The sequence below is a fragment of the Tiliqua scincoides genome, chromosome 5, assembly GCF_035046505.1.
Source record: "Tiliqua scincoides isolate rTilSci1 chromosome 5, rTilSci1.hap2, whole genome shotgun sequence".
Taxonomy (NCBI): domain Eukaryota; kingdom Metazoa; phylum Chordata; class Lepidosauria; order Squamata; family Scincidae; genus Tiliqua; species Tiliqua scincoides.
Genome location: NC_089825.1, coordinates 86,043,259 through 86,067,146, shown reverse-complemented (window position 1 = coordinate 86,067,146; position 23,888 = coordinate 86,043,259). Strand labels below are relative to the sequence as shown.

Genomic DNA, 23,888 nt, shown 5'->3' with positions numbered 1-23,888 from the left:
GTGCTTCTGTCACCTCTCCCTGGTTACAAGTTCAGGAGAAGGCACAGATCTGTGGCCCTCACCAACAATGAAAAGCATCTCCACCACGATATCGCTGACAATGGTGCTCCGGGCAGCCGCCAGACTGTCCTCCATATCGGTAAAGCACACATTGTAAGGAACCGTCACGGCCACATAGAACGTAGCCAGGAGGATGAGCCAGTCCCACAGAGCCTTGAAGATGCTGTAGTGGAGGACGATGAAGCACGACTTCTGCACGGAGGCCACTTTGTACTCTGGCACTGAGGGTTTGTTCTCAAAGACGTCCTGACGAGAGGAAGAAACAAGAGCTTCCATCAATGCCTCAACATCGCAGGATCAAACTACATGATGGTAAAAGCTTCATTATGTTTCCATTTTTTTTTCCTTAAAACCGGTTGCAGCCCTCCCACACCCTGATACGAAACAGGAGTATAGAGGGGGGTTCTTCCCCCACACCTCTGTTTTAACGAAATCTGCCCCAAGCTGCTATTTCTACTAATCCAGTGCTTCCCAAACTTTTTAGCACCAGGACCCACTTTTAAAAATGACAATCTATCACAACACACATAACTTCGCTAGACAAAAAAGTGATATAGAAAGAAATCATATTTTTATTTAGTAATAATAATTAATAAATTATAAGAAGGAAGGCCCGTAGCCAGGAAGACATACCAGGGACAGACTACATTTGCTCCCAGTGTGGAAGGGATTGTCACTCCTGAATTGGCCTTTTTAGCCACACTAGACGCTGTTCCAGAACCACCTTTCAGAGCGCGATACCATAGTCTGAAGACTGAGACTGAAGGTTGCCAATGATGATGAATAAATACCAGTAATAATCAGGGTCCAGGGCTCCCGAGGCTGCTAGAGACCTCACATATTGTGTGTGTGGGGGCGTGTATAGTCATTTGCTAGACTCTCCCTAGAAATGGAGTTCAAGGACTGTTCCCCCAAACTTTTACTGTCATTCCAGGGTATGCAGAAGGCTGAACTAGAGAGCAAGATGTGCAGTTAGGGACTTCCAGGCCAGATAAAAGGCTGAAACTAGGTTCACACTTGATCTATATTCTATGGCATGCTAATTACTAGAGGAAATTGGAAAATGTGACATTTTAATGTGGGGTATGATAATGACTTCATACCATAGGTTAACATTCCAACCACGACAGCAGTCTCTCCATTCGAATTTTCCACTGCTGCAATTTGCATCTGCAAACTAGGCAAGGGTGGTTGCAAGGTTTTTTGTGGGTTGTTTTTTTTTTTTTTTGTATTTTAGAAACCTTTTGCGACCCACCAAAAATAGGCTTGTGACCCACTGGTGGGTCCTGACCATTTGGGAACAACTGTACTAGGCTATTATTGCAAAAAAAAGTCTTCCAGATGAGACTAGTTTTCACCTTCCTCCTAAATACTAGCCTGAAACTGACTGGATAAGCCAGAGTGATCCAAAGAGAAGGTGCCACCACAGTGAAGGTCCTGGATGGATCTGACAGCACTTTTCAAATTTCTGATACTGGCAGCACATATACTGAGCTTCACCAGGAGGTGAAATTCCTTCAGATAACCAAAGCCCCAGGCTTTGTAACGCCCAATCCTTTGCTGCCCCATAACCCAGCGGAGCAACAGAGCCAAAATGGATCTCCTGTGGGTCTGGGGCAACTGCTAGAGTCTCCTCTGGGTAACACTTGTTCCCTTATGAGGAAGGGCTCCATAGGATTGGGCCCTAAAATTCAGCACCAGCATTTTGAATTGCTATCAGAAACTGGGAATGTGAATGAGACCATAATATGGTCTCTTCAACCAATTCTCTAGGTTATTTATTTATTTATTTTAAAAATGTATACTGCGTCTTTCTCAATAAGATTGACTAACTGGTGCTTGTTGTGTTGCATCTGGCTTCCCAATCAGGAAGTAATCGGTGATAACATCATCACCAGTTACTTTTGGTGGGACTTCCAATAGGTGGACCATGCAAAGTGTCACAGTGGGAGACAAATGTGGAGAAACACTGTCCTTAGCAGTAGGTCTCAGGCTATTCTACATAACATTTTTTCCCCTATCGGCCAGTCATATCACACTATTACAGATCTCTCAAATGTCTGGAAATCAGACAAAAGGGAGCCTTGCGCTCCCCCTCTCTTCCTGCTGCCTTCACCCACTGAGATAATCCCCTTAGGACCACTTTCTCCCTGGACATTTCCCCTAAAGCTCCTTAGCCCCCCGAGTGTGGATAAGGACCGGGAAGCCAGCCCTCCCTGCGGGGGTTGGCCACCATTATCAGCTTAGTGTAAGTAAGTCTCTGAATTTGCCCATGGCAGGGAAGGGGTTTACCCGGCCTGTAGCTGGAATGGACGGCTTGCAAGAGCAGCTGCTGAGGCTGTTGTTCAACTGTGTCTCTCCCCCCCCCCACAGCCCCCAATCACCACCCTTCCCTCATGCAGCCCAAAGCTTTTTAATCTGCCTTGGCGCCAGGTCATCGAGGGACCAGCTGTCAAGGCATGAACAGCAGTAAGGGAAAGAACAGAGGTCTCGGTTGGCGGCAGGGGGCCCTTCACGCTAGGGCTAGCTTTCCAAATGCTGCCAGACAACCCCCCCCCCCCACACACACACACAAAAGACACTCACACACACATACACACAAACCAAGTCCTGTGGCAAAGTCAAGCGGGCAGCCACATGGCTCAGCTCTCTAATGCACAGCAGAGAAACATCCAGCATGTCATTTCCCTGCAAACCAAAATCCACTTGAAATGCAGAGAGGCGACTGCAGGAAGAGGTTCTGGGGTATCTGCATGTGTCGATTACAAAGTTTGAAAAAGTCCCCTAAAATATACAAAATAAAAGGCACAGCAAGTTGCAACTGCTGCCTTAGGGCAAACCGAACATTACTTACTATGCATGCCTGCTCAGAAGTAAGTCCCATTGTGATCAATGGCGCTTACCCCCAAGAAAGGGTGCATAGCAAAGTATGCCTAGGTGTGTTTGGTGCTACTGGTATTGGTTTTAAAATACAACTGTTTTGGGATCTCCATGACTAAGAAACACAGCATGAAAAGAGGTGAGCTTAATCCACTGGGCCCCCACCATGGTCCCCATCCAGCTCACTGGCCTTGAGTAAAAAATCCTGTTGGTACTGCCATGAAGGACCTTGATCTGATTGGGAATTGTGGTTAGGGGCAGAGGGCTAGCTCCCTGTTCTTCTCTTACACTCTTTCCCAATCCAACTGCTATTGACTCAATAAAAAAATTAGGGCCCTAGCCTCAACCATGTGCTTAAACTAAATTATAGTCTAGCCCAGCGATTTTCAACCAGTACACTGTGGCACCTTGGTGTGCCATGAATGGTCTGCTGGTGTGCCATGGGAGTTTGGGGGAGATAATTTATGAGGAGGGTAAATGGAGGCATGACCTCTCCCCACCGCACTGGCAACCTGATGTGACTTGTCAGTTATGAAAAAAACGGATGGTGTGCCTTGCCAATTTTAGCATCTTGTCAGTGTGCCATGAAATAAAAAGGTTGAAAATTGCTGGTCTAGCCCTTATTGTACTCACACTGTTTTATTACTAGATTATAGGCACTATACTGTAAGCAGCCACAATGCTAACACAAACAAGTCACTTTCCCTTTGCTTTTAGCAGCCCCACAATAAACAAAACAGACCCTGTTGTAGCATTCTGTGCATGTCATAAGCACCCACAAGCATACATGGTCATATGTGATCAAAATCTATGTTGAGTCTCAAGCGCTGTTGCCTTGGTTGGCAGCCTTCAGTCTCGAAAGACTATGGAATAAGCCTACAGCACCCGGTATTCCCAGGCGGTCTCCCATCCAAGTACTAACCAGGCCTGACCCTGCTTAGCTTCCAAGATCAGACGAGATCAGGCATGTGCAGGGTAGTCTTACCATTCATTCCACCAAGATTTCTGTCCCAGTCAGGGCTCAACCTTCAACCGTGTGGTATAAGAAACACCCATGAGCATGGGTATTGTGGCTTTTTACCCTTGCTTTTAGACACCTAAAAATCCTGGGTTCAAGGACTTCCAAGTAGACTTGAAATTCGTGCCTCTTTTTATTATGCATTTACCTCCTATCAATTTACGAATCATCTCCCTGCACAAAATGCCACAAGGGATTGTGGGTACAAGCAGCTCTTATTTGGCCCCAAGGGGTGCCTTTTCCCACTGAATCCCAGGATGCACATCTGTTGGGCTGTTCTTCCCACTGGGAGAAGCCTCTGAGCCGCTTCAGAGAGCAAAGCCTGCAACTGAAAGGTGACCCTCTGCAGAGGCTGCAGCATTAGCTGCCTTCAAAGTGACGAGCTTAATGCTATTAACACTGTAGCCACTGGCCGCTGCCCAAAATTACAACTGTGGGCTGCATGTTTCAAGGGGCTGTGCTCCGCTCAGAGGGAATGCACCAAATGGCCCTACCTCAGGATCAGAGAATCCACGGGACAGCCACAAGACCTCTAGGAAGCCTTATCAGACCTGCTGCAGACCAGGTACAACTGCAGGGGGCTTCACAAGCTATGTGACAAGCTCCCTGCTGGTCTTGGGTGAGTTATTTGGTCTCTTCTCCACCATCCCCAAATGGAGCCCAGCGGCATCACTAGGGGAATGCAGGGGGTGCAGACTGCACTGGGTGACACCATTAGGAGGAGTGACACCAAAGGAGAGGAGCTGGAAATTACCTGGCCAGGTTAACCAAGAGGCTAGGTCTACTGGGTGGGTTGACCTGGGCTTCATATCAGGAAGTCCAGTAGACCTGAGCCCCAGAGACTTTTCCAGCCATTACCATGTTCCCTTTGCTCTGTTCCTCACACTGCATTCCACCCACTCCCATTGCTGCCCTCCCCCTGCCCTACACTGGGTGACACCAACCCTAATGCCACCACTGATTGTGCCCAATTCAGGATGGAACAATTACCTTTCCGGGCAAAGTGGGCTGGATAGGAGAACTAGGTGCCTACCAGCCGTGATTTTTTAATTTTACATCTTCCCTTTCTTTCATCATGGAACACGAGTACATTAAGCCCCCAAGTTACATCCTGGTTCCATTCCAAAGATTGGTCCAGAAGCCAGAACAGACGCAAGTTGAGACAGTTGACTCTTGCTGGCTCAGTGCTATCGCACCTGCACAAAAGCACCAGGGTGGATAGACTGCAAAAGCACAGATGTGACCATCTGGAGGTTGGATGTCCATAAGCTGGATATCTGTAACTTGGGTACCCGTTGTACCTGGGGTTGCTGGGCAGTCAAGCGTCGGGGCACTGACCAGACCTTGCTCTGCTTAGTTTCAACAAGGTGGCTATTTCATGGGCCCTCAGACCAGGCCCTAAACACCCCCCCCCAGTTGCAAGGTTGTGAAAATGAGGTTCATATGAATCACTCAGACCCCTCTTTACAAGCAATAAGCAAGCAAGTCATTCTTACGCTATTAATCTTCATCTCTGTCTGATCCTTCTTGGTGAACTGGTTGGCAAGGTGGTGAAGGGCAGTGCGCCCTTGTTTCCGGGCTGCCCGCAAGTGGGAGCTTCCTGCCCTCTTACATCGGTGCTTTTCTGGAAAAGAAGAAACAGTGGGACAGTCCTGATGATTTCAGGAAGAGTTGCTTGCGTCTGTTTAGACCTCACCAAAGCCTTGTTGTCCCTTTTCACTGTTCTTTCTCTTAGGGCGCAATCCTAACCCCTTATGTCAGTGCTTTCCTGAGAGAAGGAAAACTCTGATCCCAAACCTCCACTGCCTTATGGCTAAATCCAGTTATGGAAAAGGCTTCAGGAGTCAACCTCGAGGCAAAATCCAGAGCCGGAGTCCCTGAGGCAGTTCATGGCTGAACACAGTCACGTTCTGGCAACTCCTACGACGCCGCTGGAACCAACCGTATTGGCCTCTGCCTTTCCATTGGAGCATTTCAGCGACGTGGAGAGGGGGTCTATCCTCCATATCTACTTTACCCAGGCTTCGCACACTGGAGAGGACACTCTGTTCCAGAACCACCATTCAGAGCGAGACACCATAGTCTTCCAAGACTGAAGGATGCCAACAAGATGTCACACTGAAATGATGCACATTGGGGCAAAAAATCAAAACTTTAGATATAGGCTGATGGGTTCTGAGCTGTCTGTGACAGATCAGGAGAGAGATCTTGGGGTGGTGGTGGACAGGTCGATGAAAGTGTCGACCCAATGTGCGGTGGCAGTGAAGAAGGCCAATTCTATGCTTGGGATCATTAGGAAGGGTATTGAGAACAAAACGGTTAGTATTATAATGCCGTTGTACAAATCGATGGTAAGGCCACACCTGGAGTATTGTGTCCAGTTCTGGTCGCCGCATCTCAAAAAAGACATAGTGGAAATGGAAAAGGTGCAAAAGAGAGCGACTAAGATGATTACGGGGCTGGGGCACCTTCCTTATGAGGAAAGGCTACGGCGTTTGGGCCTCTTCAGCCTAGAAAAGAGACGCTTGAGGGGGGACATGATTGAGACATACAAAATTATGCAGGGGATGGACAGAGTGGATAGGGAGATGCTCTTTACACTCTCACATAATACCAGAACCAGGGGACATCCACTAAAATTGAGTGTTGGGCGGGTTAGGACAGACAAAAGAAAATATTTCTTTACTCAGCGCGTGGTCGGTCTGTGGAACTCCTTGCCACAGGATGTGGTGCTGGCGTCTAGCCTAGACGCCTTTAAAAGGGGATTGGACGAGTTTCTGGAGGAAAAATCCATTATGGGGTACAAGCCATGATGTGTATGCGCAACCTCCTGATTTTAGGAATGGGTTAAGTCAGAATGCCAGATGTAGGGGAGAGCACCAGGATGAGGTCTCTTGTTATCTGGTGTGCTCCCTGGGGCATTTGGTGGGCCGCTGTGAGATACAGGAAGCTGGACTAGATGGGCCTATGGCCTGATCCAGTGGGGCTGTTCTTATGTTCTTATGTCAGTGCTTTCCAGCACTGGCATAGCTGTGCCAATGGGACATATGCTGCACCCTGCAGTTGGGTGTCACTCACGGAAGCCTCCTCAAAGTAAAGGAATGTTTGTTCCCTTACCTCAGAGCTGCGTTGCCCTTATGTCAGTGCTGGAAAGCACTGACATAAGGGGTTAGGATTGCGCCCTTAGGTATATCATTGTCCCTTGGCCTCTTCATTCTATCCTGAAATGATAGCTTCAGAATAATAGGTGCAAAACAGGTTTTATAGGTGCAAAAATAGGTTTTAAAACATGGCTGTTTCTTTTCATATTCAAGCCTTCCCAGTCATTGACTAACAGCACCATCCTATTCGTCCCCACCCCTCTCCCACCAATGCAGTGGCACCAAAATGGTTACCACGACATCCTGCGGCATGGGCAAATGCAGAGGTCTCCTCTGGGTAAGCTCAACTGTAAGCTCTGTAGCACAGGGTTGGGGTCTACTTGGACCTGTGCTAGCAAAATTGCAGGTCAGCATAGACTCGCCCCACAGGATTGGGTCCAAGAATGGGGTTAGCTTTTGACAGTCACTGCTGCCACTGAATCCAACCCCTTCCTGGACCCAAGCCATTCATCTCCTGCCCCTTTGGCCACCCCATTCCACCCTCTCCCCATCCTGTCCCACTTTCCCCACCATCTTACTTCCATCTGTGGCTTCAGAGTGCACGGGAAGTTTCTGTCCCTTCAACAGTGCACAAATTTGCACACTGCCAGAGAGCCTTTTATGGCAGGCGCTGACTGCTTTACAGCAGCGCCAATAGAGCCCACATTCCACGACCACTTGCCCCTATTAGAACTGGGCCATAAGATGCTGTGTTTTCATAAGTCACCAATAGTACATTCAGCAAGAGAACATTCACAAGCAAGACAACTTTGTAAGTGAAGTGAAAAGGCAGTTCAGACTGGAGAAAAACTTGACATGGAGTAGGAGGCTACCACAAGAAAGAACTGGGTATTTTAAGCAGGAGAACAAGCTCTAGCAGCCAGAAGTGAGGAAGCCTGGTGTGAGGAAGCTCACATCTTTCATGTTTCCTGTCTTCTCTGGAACATTGAACATAGACCTAAGGAGTACTCCCCACCCCTGTCACCGAGCATTGCTCCTGCCCCCAGAGGTGTAACTAGGGTGGAGCCTGAGGAGCATCTGCTCCAGGTGCTATGCCACGGGGGGGGGCACAAATCCCCCAGCGCCTGCTCCTCCAGTAAGGACCCGGAAGTGACTGCCTTGCACCACTTCCAGAAGACGGGGTGCTCACTGTGGTAGCTTCACACCCCTGTTCCTTCTGAGGAGGCTCCCCTTGGAAGAAGGCACCCTTTCAGAGGAGAACCATCACAGGAGAAGGAATGGTGGGGTGCAAAGCCACCAGCGCTTCCTCTTCTGGGGAGAACCTGGGAGTGATGTTACAATGCTTAGTTATGCCTCTGCCTGCCTCCTCAGACCCTGGAAACTGTGACATTTCTTGAACCCAACTCCTTTCCCCACCAGGGCCTCACCATCCTTTTTTTCAGCAGGGTGACTCTTTCCATGACTGTCGGTGATGTCCTTGAAGGAGAAGAGGAAAAGGACCACTTCACTTTTTTCATTCTTGATTGGTACAATGTCCAGGAGGCACCAAAAGGCTGATCCTGCAGGAAGGGGAAAGGAAAAGGACAAGCCCGCACATCATTTGCAGACTTTTACTCATCCAGTTTCCCCCATCTGAAGCCCCACCCAGAACCACTCACAGGGAATTTTCTTTTAGTTGTCTTTAGACCTATATTAAGGGCAGCTCTGGACCCGAATTGCCCATAACACCCTGGAAATGGCTCTGCTTTTCTTTACAGGCTTAGAGGCACTCTAACCTTAGAGACAAAAGAACAACCTTGGACTTAACCATCAGGAGGGAATCTATACAATGCTCTTTGTGAAACAGAAAGGCAGAAGCTCTATAAAGTTACACTTCCATTAACTTGCTCGCACACGCTAAAATCTGGTCCAAATTTTAAAAGTTTGATAAGCATCCAACAAGTGCATAGGCTTGGATGAGTCTGTAAAGCAGTCATTCTCAGTGGGAGCCATGTGACCCCCTGGGGAGCCCTGGCACATTTGAAGGGAGTCGCTGACTGGAGTTCAATAATAAATGATTTCATGTTTATCTGTTGTATCCTTGTTTGATGGGGGGGGGGGGGCAACCTGGAACTTGAGAAAAGCTCCTAGGTGACTGTAGCTCCCCCTCCCCTCAAAGGTTGAGAATGATAGGCAAGTATCCAATTAGGCAGATTAGGGATTATAAAAAAGCAAAGAGAGAGAGCGAGAGAGAGAGAGAGAGAGAGAGAGATGACCTTCAAGCAGGTGTCAAATAAGAATTTGTTAATATGAATGAATTGCCCAGTGCATTTAGACAAATATATTAATCATAAGCAACTGAAAATATCAATAGACAAAAAGTGAAATGAGTGTGTGAGCAACCACCATTCTACACAAGGATTTGAATAGCACCCCTAATGATGTTATATTACCCATTTCTGGTTTTATCTGCTTTGCAATCTGTTGGTTTCCTTAGGAATGCTGTTCAAGCTCTTTATAGATTTAAACTGCATCTAGTAACTGGAGATTTAACCTATAATTGTGTGCATTCAAAGTACAAATATAACCTAATTATCCACGGATTTTTCACTTGTGGTTTTATCTCAACGCGATGAGAAGGACCCTTTAAATTAAAGGAAAAAAGTAGTTTAACAATAGCTATGTTAATACGAGAGAGGACAGCTGGCTGACAAGCCATCAATCATTCTCTCTCCAGGCACTTAGAAGAGCTTCAAGGCAAGCCACTCCTTCCTTCTCCCTGAGCACATGAAAGAAAGATAATTACTTTGCATTGTTTCCCAGCCCTGCACTCTGGGTGAAGGGAGGGTTCGCTGGCACAGAGGGAAGCCTTTCTAAGCGCCTGGAGAGAGAATGATTGATGGATTGTCTGCCTAATGACTCTGCCTTACATCACAAAGGTCAGTAAAGCTGTTTTTAAATCACTGAGCATTGTTTTTTAAATGGATTTGCTTTAATGCAATTTTTGCCATCCACTGAGTTCTGGGAATGGAACTCTCACGAATAACAACTCAACTTGTACGTGTTTTAACATAAGTGATATAATGATGTTATATTACTCATTTTCTGGTTTTATCTGCTTTGCAATCTGTTGGTTTCCTTAGGAATGCTGTTCAAGTTCTTTATAGATTTAAAATAAGAAAGTGTCTCAGGCTGCATCAGGATATGGTTCTAAAACTAAAAGGCAACTAAAAGGCAACTAAAAGGAACTATGGCAACTAAAAGGAACAAGAAAGAGAAGTCCAAGGGTGCAGTCAAGCACCATCCCATAATAAAAGTTCTAAGGTTTTAGCTGTTTAGTGGCCATGTTTAGTAACAAGATTGTGTTGAAATCTATTATTTTTAGGTGATATAACACCACCAGCAACTGTGCTGCTTTAAGGAGACAAAACAAGTCCTTGTCCCAAGCGGCTTACAACTTGCCACTGAGCTACAGGCCCTCCAAATGGTTTTGCTATGCTTACAATGAATTTGCTTGTTATACAGTGGGTCCTCATTATCCGCAGGCTCAGCATCCATGGATTTCAGTATCCACGAACACTGAGCCCGCATCTGGATGGTCTCTGGTTGCATCCAGGATGTTCTCTGAGGCCCAACCGCTGATTTAATAATCCACAGAATACAGTATCTGTGGGGGGTCCTGGTGGATATCGAGGGCTACCTCGGTACCTAGTGGATACCGAGGAATACAGTATCTGTGGGGGGTCCTGGTGGATACCGGGGTCCTGATGGACACCAAGGGCTCACAATATATTGTTATTGACAGCCACTCTTGAGAAAGACTTTCATATAGGGCACCCTGTTCCAGAAGGAATCATCCTTACTCACCGTTTATTGCAATCAAACGTGCTTCTTTATCATCATTCAGAGCATATCATCATTTAGTTGCTAAGCTAGCAACCAAAAGGAACAAGAAAAAGAAGTCCAAGGGTGCAGTCAAGCACCATCCCATAATAAAAGTTCTAAAGTTTTAGCTGCTTAGTGGCCATGTTTAGTAACAAGAGTGTGTTGAAATCTATTAAGCAATAGATTTGTATTAATAAATTGTCCTTTGGCATCTGCTTTTTTGGCGATTTTTTTTTTTTGTGCTGCCCTTCTTTTCCTTCTTTCTTCCCAGCAGTTGCTAGGCTATATTCATCAAATGCTGAAGTGCTTTGTTTGAAACCTGGACATAATACTATACTCGACAGATTTCATAACTGTCTAACTTTTAGCATCAGTGAAAGGGTAGTTGATGGTCTCATCGAATTCAGGTTTCAGACAGATGCTACGAACAGCCCCCTGCATATCCAAGCACTCCAAACATCACATCGTACATGAATGAGTTAATCAGCATATGAGAGATAGTGAAGAGCCTTTGATAGGGAGGCAGCCTCTGAGCTTCAGACTGCTTAGAGCTTTGCAGACTTAAACAGCACCTCAAGTTGTGCTTAGCAAAGTGGCAGTATGACCCAAGAGGAAGGACTTTCCCTTTAAGAGCACCTTCCCATTAAGAGGAACATTCTTTTCTCAGCTCTGGACAAAGAAACCAGGGATTCTAGATTCCAGGCACAAACAAACAAACAAAGGACAGGAGGTCTGGCTCAGTTGGTAGAGCTGCCGCCTTGTATGCCTGAAGATCTGAGGCTGCCAGTTCTAAACAACCGGAAGTACCAGAAAACTGACCACACTGATATACTGATGTGCTGACCCTCGGTGGCAGAGAGGAGTTCCCGTCAAGTGGAGCATGGGAGGTGAAGGGCCAGAGAGAGACCAGACTGGGAAGAAATCCAGCTGGAAGGAGTTCTATGAAAGACTAGAACTATTCAATTGTAAAAATCCCTTTGGGGGTGGGAGGGGATTTAGAACAGCCTGCCTATGTAAACCACCCTGGATTAACATCTGAGGAGAAATCTGATGACCAAAGAAAGGTGGTATATAAATACCTGTATAAATAAATAAATAAATATGGACGGAGAAGATCTGAATTATTACAAATTAGGCATATCTGTTGCATCATTGTGCTCTGCTTTGGTTTGTCATAGGCAGAGACATAGACTAGTGATCCCCAGTCTGTGAGGTATGGCTCCTGGGGGCGGCGCAGCAAACATGCTCTACAGCACTACAGGACGCTCACTGCCTGGCAGCAAGCACCCAATGCAATGCTGAATGCAGCAGTAAGAGGCTCAGCTCAGCAGGCAAAGCTCAATGTGTGAGGTTTTTGCTGCTGGAAGGGTCCCCCTGTCCACCCTGTCTCTTACCACCATTTTCAGGGTGACTCTGTGGTCCTGGAAGTAACTGTGGCAATGACATCATTGCACCTTGCTTTGCGCACCATTGCCACTTGCTTCCAGGTTCTGAGCACTGTGCCTACAGCATGGAAGGCATAGCAATGGAGGTCGGTTTGGTCACTGCTGACATAGACCTATGCAGAAATTCTGTTCTCCCAGTTCACCAGTCCTTCCCACAGTCTTTCAAGCCCATCTTTATAGCCTCAGGCTGCAACCCTATGCACAAGAATAATGGCCCAAACCTATCCCCAGGCACCCCAGAGCATGCAGCACCACTGATGGTTTATGCACTGCATGCTATGGGCTGGGAGGAACAAGAAAGCCCTGGAGAGGTAGGTAAAAAACTTTTTTTTTGACCACCTGGTTTCCAGTGGGTCTCCTTGGACCTACACCAGCTCTTTTGTTGGTGTAATTCCAAGGAGACTCGGGGGGGGGGGGGAAGGTTAGGCGGTTAGGCTAAGAAGAGAGAATAGGATCTTGGTGTGCACAGCTGCTGCTGAGATCCTCCCCCTCCCACCCCCAAACTACTCCTGGACCAGTCCGCTCCCCACCCGGTCTACCCCGCAACTGACTTACTGACAATGGTGGAGGATGGCTGAGGTTCAGCGGGCCGCTGTGGTGGGCCACAGTGAGAAACAGGAAGCTGGACTATATGGGCCTTTGGTCTGATCCAGTGGGGCTCTTCTTATGTTCGTATGTCACTCATGCAAGGCCTTTGGGCATTTGCACTGGTGGCTGCAGCCCACTAAACTGCAGAGCAGCTTTCCCGCCATCAGGATGGAACTTACAGTGGTGGATCATGAGCTCTGCTGCTATACAGCCCAGATAGTTTGGACCATAAGTCCCATTTAACTCAGTGGGGCTCCCTTCTGAATAGATGCGCATAGGATTGCGCAGTTAGAGACTCCACATGCACAAATATTTAGATTCTCAGGATGTTTTATACCCGCTACTGATTTCAGCACTTGGCAATTGCAGAATTCACCCTCACTTCTACGGATGGGGGAAGCGGGAGTTTTGTGGCTCTTGGCCCCATCAAAAGGTGAACCAGTGTGCACAGCATACGCAAGATAGAGGACTGAACCAGATGTGTAGTATTAATGTCTGCAGCACTTGGGTCTCATTGGTTCCCACGCTGAAAGGGAAGAAGATGTCCCGGCAGGGGTCTCCCCCAACTCACCACCCTTTTTATAGAAGCAGACTTCAGTCTGGTATTCCTGCTTTCCCTCCAACACTTTCTCGATGCGCTGCAAAACGACTTCACTCGTCTCGCTGCCATAGAGGAAACGACAGCTGCAGTTCTTCTGCATGACTTCTGTCCGCGCAAAGCCGGTGAGGTCACAGAACCCGTCAGAGCAGTAGACAATGGGGAAGCCGCGATGCACCTGAGCGTTGGCCAGCAGGAAGTTGCTATCTGTGGAGGAGAAGAAAAGACAGCTCTGCCCTGAGTTCTGGGAGCATGGAAAGGACCCAGGAATCCATTCAATGCTCTTTCTGATGCAGCTCCAGTTCATTTTAGGAAATGCACCCTTCAGCAGTAAAAGCAGGAAAAAAATCTATTGTAGATGCTGCTGCTGATGGCCTCTTTTGACTACATCAGCTTAGTATCTCATCCATGGCTGAGCCCTTCTTGAAGAAACAGGAGACAGAGAAGAGGGGAGGAGTTCCTGCTTTTAGTGCGTACAGCCCCCTCCCTTCATCTCTGGTCCAATAGCTTTATCAGGTTTTTGTATTGTTTCAAAAACCTGCTTGAATTGTTTTTCAAGAGGAACTAGCGCAATGAGTGAAGCCTCTCAAAACACTTCTAACTCTTAACAGTAAAGGCCTGTCTCCAGCCAAAACATGAAAGAATGTCATGCAGTAAAAAAGGAGTACTTCTGAGCATGTGCAAAGGGCACTGGCCTCAGCAATCAGCAACCGCAGCCTGCCCCCATACACTTAAAATGCAAGAACTAGAGCTTCCTGTCAGGGCCAAGTGCAGGGCTCCTGTGTAGGACTGAGCCTCTTTTTTTTAAAATTTAGAATTGTCCCCACATCTCCCTTGATGGTAACATTTTGAGGAAAACAGTGCCCAATCCTATCCAACTTTCCAGTACCAGTGCAGCTGCAGTGCAGCCCTAAGGCAAGGGAACAAAAGTTTCCTTACCTTTTGGAGGCCTCCAGAACTACTCTCCCACCACAGGATTCAGTGCATGCCCCATTGGCACAGCTGCACCAGGGCTGGAAAGGATTTGGCCCACAGTCCCCAAAGCATTTCTGAAATGTTTAACAACCCCATCTGTGGAACTCCCTCCCCCTGGAATTGAGAACAGCTCCCTCTTTAGAGTCCTTTCGGCAAGGGCTTAAGACCTTTTTATTCAGGGAGGCCTTTTATGCTGACACAGGGCAGGGGGGGGAGATGGCGCTTTTTGAATGTATTTTAATTCAGGATCCAGGTTTTATTGTTTTTAAATGTCTTATTTTTGTACTTATATGTACATTTTATGTTTTAATATGGTTTTATTTGTGAGCCGCCTTGAGTGCCCTTCATTGGATAGAAAGGCAGGATATAAATTCTATAAATAAAAATAATAATAAATAAAACTCAATTCTAACCAACTATCCAGCAGCGATGCAGTCACCCCCGAGGGAAGGGAACAAATGTTCCCTTACCTTGAGGAGGCCTCCATGACTGCCCCCCACCATAGTTGCATCAGTGCTGGAAAGTTAGTTAAGTTTGATTGGGCTGGTTGGCAACCTTCAGTCTCGAAAGACTATGGTATAAGCCTACAGCACCTGGTATTCCCAGGCAGTCTCCCATCCAAGTACTAACCAGGCCTGACCCTGCTTAGCTTGCGAGATCAGGCGAGATCAGGCATGTGCAGGGTAACAGTTGCTGCTAGCCTACTATTCCAATGCTCCGTATGTGACCCACAACCAAGGTTCCACCACATTCTTCTTCCCATAATTTTGCCTATTATGATCAGGAATGTGGGTTCTGTTCTGTTTCCTTGCCTGCAAGGGCTGTTTACAGCTGGTGGAATTCCCTCCCTAGCGGGGCTTCTGTGTGTCTGTCTCTGGAGGCCTGGCTGTCTAAATCGTTTGTGTTTATTTGGCCCTTTGGTTTCGTAGTAATGTGTTGGTGTTGAGCACTTCTGACCTGCTGCATTATTTGTTTTTATTGTTGCGGCAAGGCTGCTGTCTGATTATTGTGACGAGGCCTGTCACTGCAGATTTCCCTTAAAGCAATGAGATTTGACGGAAGAATGTTAGTGTTCCTTAATGGTCAACAGAGGCTTCTTTATGGGATCTGATGGTTAAGGGATGGTCTCCGGGTACAGAGATCTCTCTGGAACTCATTTGGAAGTGGGAAAGCGTGGGCTAGCCCACCCACTAGCCAGGGGTGCCCAAACCCTGGCCCGGGGGCCACTTGCGGCCCTCAGGGACTCCCAATCCGGCCCGCGGGGAGCCTCCAGTCTCCAATGAGCCTCTGGCCCTCTGGAGATTTGCTGGAGCCCATGCTGGCCCGACACAACTGCTATCAGTGAGAGGGAGACTGTTCGACCTCTCATGTGAGCTGTGCAACAAGGGCTGCTTGCTGTTTGATGTCTGTGATGCAGTAGCAACAGCGAAGGAAACACCTGCCTTGCTTTGTGCAAGGTCTTTTAGAGGCCTTGAGCTATTGCAAGACCTTCATTCATTCATATAAGTTCCATCTCTAATATATTCATTTATGTAAATTTATTCAAATTTTATTCCCAGCCCCTGCTACAGTGTCAGAGAGATGATGTGGCCCTCCTGCCAAAAAGTTTGGACAGCCTTGCCCTAGGCCAACTGAAGTAGTTGCCTCAGAAATAAGATTGGTGGTGTGTGTGTGCCCAACTCTGTCTGTCTTCGTTCTTCCACTCATCATCCTCTCACTTCATGGATTGGAAGAGGAAGAGAGGGCTGGGGTGAAAGAGGAAATGTGGTACAGTTGACAAGAGTGGGCAAGAGTACAAGATGACAAGAGTGGGCTAGGGCATCTCTGACACTCAAGCCCACTCCTCTTCTCCACACTTGCTCTTTCACTCCATCCCTTTCTTCCTTTTCCAGTTCAGGAAGTGGGAGAAGCCAAGACTGGCACATCATCAGATAAGTAGGAGACAACGCCACTGGAAGGTGTCAGGAGGTCTTGGGGAAAGCCATAAGAAAAACGGCTAAAAGCCATCTAAAAGAAGCAGGTTGCAACAGAGATTGGGGCCACAATCCTATCAACACTTTCCTGGGAGTAAGACCCATTGACTATAATGGGATTTACTTCTGAGTAGACATGCCTAGAATTGAACTCTGAAGTAGCCAAGAGATGGCTGAAAGAACTTTGGGGTACAGGGGTGTCTCTCTTTGTGGGTCTGATGTGAGATATAGACCTGCTACCTAGTAGGAGCTCACATACTGTTTTGTCCCTAATAAGGCTCTATTTGTATGTTTATAAACATAGCAAATATCACTAGATAATACACAATATCAGCCACCTTGGGCATTTGAATTGGCATGGGAAAGATGAGGTATATATTCTATAAATGAAGTGCCATATTTCTCCAAGGCTCTGGTCCCCAGAAACAAAACAAATGTGCATGGCATTTTACAAAGAGGACAGAATTCAGCCCTTGAGGAACTTCCAGTTTAAAACTTATTCACAGGGAAGACAACCAAAGGAAAGTTCAGGATTCCATGTGATGGCCATTGGCCCTAGTAAAGAAGGACTGACTGCTTTGTTGCAAGTTTCAGCTGGCATGTAGTGTTTGGTTTTCTGCTGAAGGGAAAAGCACTGCACATGTGTTTTGAATAGAGGTAGCTGCACATGAGGCAAAGGAGGTGAGGGGAGTGTTTGGAGATGGGACTGTAGCTTAGTAAAGTGCATGCTTTGCATGCTAAAGGCCTCAAGCTCTGTCCCTGGCATCTCTAGGTTGGACTGAAGAAACTCTTGGGTACAGGGGTGTCTCTCTTTCTGTGAGTCTGATGTGCCAGGGACAAATGCCCTGGCTCAGGCAACTCTGTATGTCTAAAGTGAGATACTGAGTAAGATTAAGGGTGGCAGAATGGGAGACAGGCAGATCAAAGAAGACCATCTACCAAGAAGTTCTTCTGCACAATGAAATGAGTGTTCTTTTCTTTACAGCTTCCTGCTCATTACAGTGACTTGTGTAGGATAGCGTTCCATTCTGCTGAGTTACCACCACCCCCAAATCCACTGTCTGATGTGCTACTTCATTGTGGCTCATGGTAGGGCTGACTCTGGTTCTTCTGAATGATGGTTGCCCTCCTCCGTCCCCGGGAGCTGATGCTCTGCCCACACCATGCCTCATCCCTCAACCTGACGCAAATAACTCTGGATTGTAGAGCTGACGGTGCAGTGTGCTTCCCCGAGACTCAGCAGTTGCTAAATCCACACACACACACACACACACACACACATGCACCTGTCCCCTCTGGTGGTGCTGGTGGTAGGGAGAAGATGTGTCCTAAGCTGACTTGATCCTTGTCAGCAGCCTTGAAGAGAAATTGGGATAATGAGTGAACTGGCCTTAGTGCTGTGTCCAAGGGATGGAGATGCTGCTGATAGGATACTTGTCTTCCTCCTCCTCCCACAAAGAAACAGAAACAAAACTGTGAATTGCTTAAAGTGCAGTTTGACTGTTAAGGCTGCAGGGCAAAACTTGGCACAGTGGAAGTGGCAATTCAGAATATACTCAGGGCTTAGTCAGGCAAATTTGCATCTGTTTTACATAATTCATTTGGTATCTGAAGCAAGAGACTAGCAAAGAACTGAAGTCCACCCTCCCTCCCACTATGATGGAGCCGATGAGAGTCCTGTTCAGTCATCCTCCCCCATTTCTGAAATTTGCCCACTTGTTTTGATGTGTATCTTGGGCGCCTTAGGGACTAGAAACTTGGCTTAGGAAAGAAATGAAGCAGCCTTGCATGATGTGGTTGCAGAAGCATGAAATGCACCACAGCCCTGTCTACAGGAGAACAGTGGGATAACTGGGAAATAGGGAGAGAGAGAGAGAGAGAGAGAGAGAGAGAGAGAGAGAGAGAGAGAGAGAGAGAGAGAGAGAACGAGAACAAAAAGTTGAGGGTTGGGGGGGAGACACACATATTGTGGGAGATCCCATAGCTGGGTTCACAACAATGTGAAAGGACTTTAGCTCAGACCTGTACTCCAAATAATGCCATTTCCAATGATTGGCTGAATATGGGACAGACAGATGCCCATGAAATGTTGCCTTAGCAAGAGATCAAGCAAGGTGGCTAGGGGCCCAGTCCTATCTAACTTTCCAGCACTGGAGCAGCTGCAATGGAGCCCTAAGGTAACAAATGTTCCCATACCTTGAAGAGGCCTCTGTGATTGCCTCCCCACCACAGGATGCAGTGCACGCCTCATTGGCATGGTTGCACAGGCAGTGAAATATGGGATAGGATTGGGCCCTAGCTGGCTTTCTCCCACCCAGATTTTGCACTTCCAGTCAAAATTGTAGCGCTTCTCTTCCAGAGATGAGAATCTCCAGGAAATCTCAAGAAAAAAGCAGGGCTTATCACCCCTCGTTTGGCACAATCTACTTCATGCTCAATGCGCTTCACGGCTTTTCCCATCCTTGCAGAAAGGGTTTTTGCCAGAAGATACACCATTTGCAGCCTCCCCCCCACCTTCAAACTGGCTATTCCTGTTTGATTAGATGTTTTGTCCAGTGTTGACGGGGATACTGCCACCTTGCTCGCAGGCGGAGCGCCAAGGCAAACAGATGGCTTTCAGCAGAGGAGGTGCCAAAGAAGACATTTGGACTACGGATTTCTGCCCTGCAAGGTCAAAACATGACCCCAAATGGGACCAAAGTCCGTGTCCCCAGAGAGGGCCAAGAAACTGAGAACTGGCAGAGAGCTACCCAACCCCAACCTCGCCTAAGATGGGATTGGCCAGTCCCTTTTCCCGGTCAACCCAAATCTTAGTGTGCTTCACGTATGGAGCAGGTGCCTGGCAGGGGAGAAAGAGATACCTGGAAGTAAAAAGCTCTGGATAAACTGATGCAAAGGAAGACAGATAACCGAGGTGGCATCAGAGGCATAACTAAAGGCCCTTGCCAGTAATGTTATGACATCACGTTGTCATGTGATGTTGTGATGTCACTTCCAGGTTCACCCAGAGAAGGAGGCAGCACTGATGGCAGCAGGTTCACGATCTGGCTGCTGCCCCCATTCCTTCTCCTGTGGGGGCTCCCCCTTGAAGGGGGTGCCCCTTCAAGGGGGTGCCCCTTCAAGGGGGAGCCCCCACAGGAGAAAGAATGGGGGCAGCAGCCAGATTGTAAAGCAGCTTCCACCAGTGCCTCCTCCTTCTCCAGAGAATGTGGATGTCACAGAGAAGGAGGCACTGGAGGAGAAAAATAATTGCACCCCCTTGGCATGGCGCCCTGGGCAGGTGCCCCTCAGGTTCCACAATTGTTATATCTTTGGGTGGTATCAGGGCACTACTAAGAGCAGGAGCATGGGAAAACAGGCAGAAATTGGGAACCACTGGATCACTGGAAAGTGATCTTGAATGAGCACCCTGGAAATGAATGGGAGCCACACAAGAGACTCCCATTCTTGGGCAGTTCATTTCATTGAGACTTGTTCAGAAGAATTGGTAGATTGTGTCCCATCTTATTACTGCATAGGGGACCAATGACAACAAGGATTTGAATTTTCTTCCTCAGGCATGAGCATGTCTTAAGCCAGCTCAGAGTAAGAAAACCATGCCACAATGTGCTGAAGATCGTGCCACAGTTTCATACTCTAATGCAGTGGTTTTCAACCTTTTTCATTTCATGGCACACTGACTAGGCACTAAAATTGTCAAGGCACACCATCAGTTTTTTGACAATTGATAAGGCACCCCGCACTACCAGCAGGAGGGGCCTAAATGACCCTAATAATAAATGGCCATCCACAAACTCCTGTGGCACAAATGTGGACTATCCATGGCACTTCAATGTGCTATGGCACAGTGGTTGAAAATCGCTCCTCTTATGGCTCACCTGAGAAAGAATCCAAATCTGCAAACATTGTACTGTAGTCTAATGGGACTCAACCCACAACCTGTTTTCTATATTAGTACTCAGCACTGACACATGTGGTATCATAATAAAGGTACTCTGAGCAAGTGCAGAGTACCTTCTTACTACTGAGGATCTAGAACTAGCTATTATATGCAGGCATCTAAACAGTCCCTTAATCCTGCACCTGTGGATTAGGTTATGATTTCTATGCAGGCTTGAGGCCAACCACTTTTTCAACATGGGCCGGAGCTGCATTTGCAAAGAAGGGCACAGCTAGCCACTTGATCATGACTCCGGTTTGGCGGACTTTCCTCCAAAGCTGGCTAGAGAGCTTTCTCATCACCCTACTCCAACCCAATTGAAGTTTAACTCTAGGTCACCTCAGGTCACAGCTTGGATTAATTTGGGAGGGGCGAGTGTGTGTGTGTGTGTGTGTATGTATGTCAAAAAATAGTTTGCATCAGTAGCTAAGTCCAGTTTTTGGCTTCTAGGATGCAGGATTAGGGGGCTGCTTAGATGGCTGTGAATTAAAATGTGCACTCTCCATGGTTCTGAGCAGCTCTTTCCCCAAGCTGAGAGGCTGTTGGTCGGACGGCCGTCTGTAAGCTGCACAGCCCCTGAGGACAGAAATGCTGGTCTGAGCACCAGCGTAGAGAGCGGCTCATAAAGTGTTGCTTCCCATTGTCTAGGAATATGATTTGGGAGCAGTCCAAACATAATTTTAAGGAGGCAGAGCTGTTCAGATCCGACCACGTCCTTGCATAGGTGTAATTATACCCCTAAAAGAATATAGAGAATGTATGGAAATATCAATGGATTATACTGGAGATGTAAACTAGTCTGGCACCTTTTTCATATCCGGTGGGAATGTTAGCAGGTTCGGAAATATTAGAATAATGTCAGCAACATAATTGGTTGTGAAATCCCCGGGGGCCCTGTGGCTGTTCTGTTGGGTTACTTGAGACATCATATTAGAGAATATAGACAGTAGCAAATCTGGTAATTTCAGCAAGAATCCTGTGGCATGCAACTGGAAACCAGACCAACTGCTCTCTCTGACCATTTGGAAATAAATGATTTTTAGACTTTAAAGTTAACTTATAGTCTTGGAAGGAGAATTTCAGTGCCAGGAAAAAAAAGGGGATGCCTTTTATCCATTACTGGAAATAGATCTATGAAAAGAGAAAATATTCATCTGGTGGTATTAAATATAATCTGATGATCTGATTTATTTATGTGTTAGATCTTTGTACATAGGAGATGGATGTGGGACCCCAACAGCAAAAGTGAAAACCACCTTGCATATCTTTCCTGCACACCTATGCATGTTTACTCAGAAGTAAGTTGTACTGTGTTCAGTGGGACTTGCTCCCAGGTAAGTGCACATAAGGCAATTGCTTTGCTAGCCTATAAACCAGGGATGTCAAACTTGTTTCATATAGAGGGCCAGTTAGCATTCATGATGCCTGTTGAGAGACACAAGTGACATCATTAAGCAGAAAGTGACATCATTAAGCAGATGATGACCAGAAATAAGTACTTTGTTCTCATGTAGCAACTCATGAGCTGCAAGGATCAGAAGAGAAATTGTTCAAATCTTGTACATCTTTTCAAGATAATGTGAGAGCTGTGATATCATGCTGGGAGAACCCAATTATAAAGGGGGCTAGACAAATTGCTTCTGGGGACCACATTTGGACCACAAGCTTTATGTTTGTCACCCCTATTACAAGCAGTCAAGGTTTCCCCAAAGTGTGGGTTGTGACCCTATGGACATCACTGAGAAGGTAGAGTAAGGTTGCAAGACCCCAATTGCTTATAGTTACAGCAGGCTACAAATGAAATGCTGAGGGAGGAGGGGTTGTGAATCTGTGCAAACAATAAGTGATATGGGGGCGTCAGATGCTAGGTATATCTGCAGTAAATGTTCTAATTTCTGCCTTTAGGTTGTTTTATGTATTAGATTAATTCAGCACTCTTCAGTTTATATGTGGTTCCAAAGTGATCTCCCCTTCAAGCAGCACAGAAAGCCAGATCTGCTTAGCTAGCCAGTGAAACTGTAAGGCAAGCTGGATCACACTTTGTTTTGTAAAATGCAAAGGTTAGGGCCACATGTAACCTAACTTCAAAGGTAGCTCATAATAGACTGTTTACAGATTAGAAAGCATTTGCATTGTTGATTTTTGTCTTGAAAAAATAGCCTCCTTTCCCATATGTATATGGGATCTTGTGTGATCTTGTAATTTTGCCATTCTGAGTAAAAGGTTCTGTGAAAACGAATGCTTGCATACACTTACATATCTTTCTCCAATAAAATGTGTGTCGCCCCCCCCCCCCACTTTTCATCACCTGTTCTTTGGGATTCCTGCAGCTGTTACCATCTGCTGAACTCCCTAAGACAAACAGGGCATGCCAAGAACAAGGCTTGGAGAGTCAGGCAACCTGTCCCCAAAACTAACAATGTGTTGACCATGAAGTTACCATGAAGGGGATAATCCAATGTCAGCCATTCATGCAGGAGGCAAGGAAGGATGTGAATTGAAAATCCAAAGCAATTGAGCCAAAGGATGAATGAGCTTTGCAAGCAATGGGAAATTGTGGCTCTGCAGATTTGATGTTAATCTCCCAGTTAAAAGCCTTCTGTAACATGCTGCAGCCAAGTATGATCTATGAAAGGGTTTCCTGATAGGCTGAAGACACAACCCTGGAGTCCTGGCTTCCAGCATCTCCTTCTGTAAACACTGGACATCACTGCCTGCAGAACCTAATGATGGAAATTTGAGAGTACTGGCCCCCAAGACATGCTTGCTTTCGAAATGGACTTTAGCTAGCCCTAAACTAATCCTGATTGGATGCCACAGTCTCTCGCTGGAAGCCCTTTGCAGTAAGCTCAGGTGTGCAATGGTTAGTGAATGAAGGATGACATTCTTCTCATGCTCAAAGGCTATTTTATTACTTTCGGTTTTCAAAGGACTGGGAGGTTCGAACAGGTTTGCAGACAAGCCTCAGTTCAAAGCAATTTCCAATTCCATTTGACCCAGAATTCATTTTCAATTGCCTTTACCCAAAAGAATGTGACAAAAGATGAAAGCCTTTGAACATGCGCAGAGTGCTTTCCCTCTCCACTCAGTAACTACTGCTAACACACAGTTCTGAAATTAGGGCTTAAGGGACTTCATGACACAAAGGATGCGATTTCTGAAATTCCCTCTGCTGGGACACCTAAGAACATAAGAACAGCCTCACTGGATCAGGCCATAGGCCCATCTAGTCCAGCTTCCTGTATCTCACAGCGGCCCACCAAATGCCCCAGGGAGCACACCAGATAACAAGAGACCTCATCCTGTTGCCCTCGCTTGCATCTGGCATTCTGACATAACCCATTTCTAAAATCAGGAGGTTGCGCATACACATCATGGCTTGTACCCCGTAATGGATTTTTCCTCCAGAAACTTGTCCAATCCCCTTTTAAAGGTGTCCAGGCTAG

At 46.8% G+C, this 23,888-nt stretch overlaps 1 protein-coding gene and 2 pseudogenes across 1 annotated transcript in view; all 3 read right to left on the bottom strand.

Annotated features, from left to right (window-relative positions):
• The window catches only part of KCNH4 (potassium voltage-gated channel subfamily H member 4), a 55,773-nt gene that overhangs the window by 27,873 nt on the left and 4,012 nt on the right, over nt 1-23,888 (bottom strand). The window contains exons 2-5 of the mRNA XM_066627178.1: nt 13,528-13,761; nt 8,487-8,618; nt 5,455-5,582; nt 63-306 (exon numbers count right to left, since the gene is read on the bottom strand). Coding sequence (XP_066483275.1) covers nt 63-306; nt 5,455-5,582; nt 8,487-8,618; nt 13,528-13,761 — 738 coding nt within the window. The remainder of the gene's footprint in view (nt 1-62; nt 307-5,454; nt 5,583-8,486; nt 8,619-13,527; nt 13,762-23,888) is intronic.
• On the bottom strand, nt 3,814-3,932 carry LOC136655122 (5S ribosomal RNA; annotated as a pseudogene).
• On the bottom strand, nt 15,111-15,230 carry LOC136654490 (5S ribosomal RNA; annotated as a pseudogene).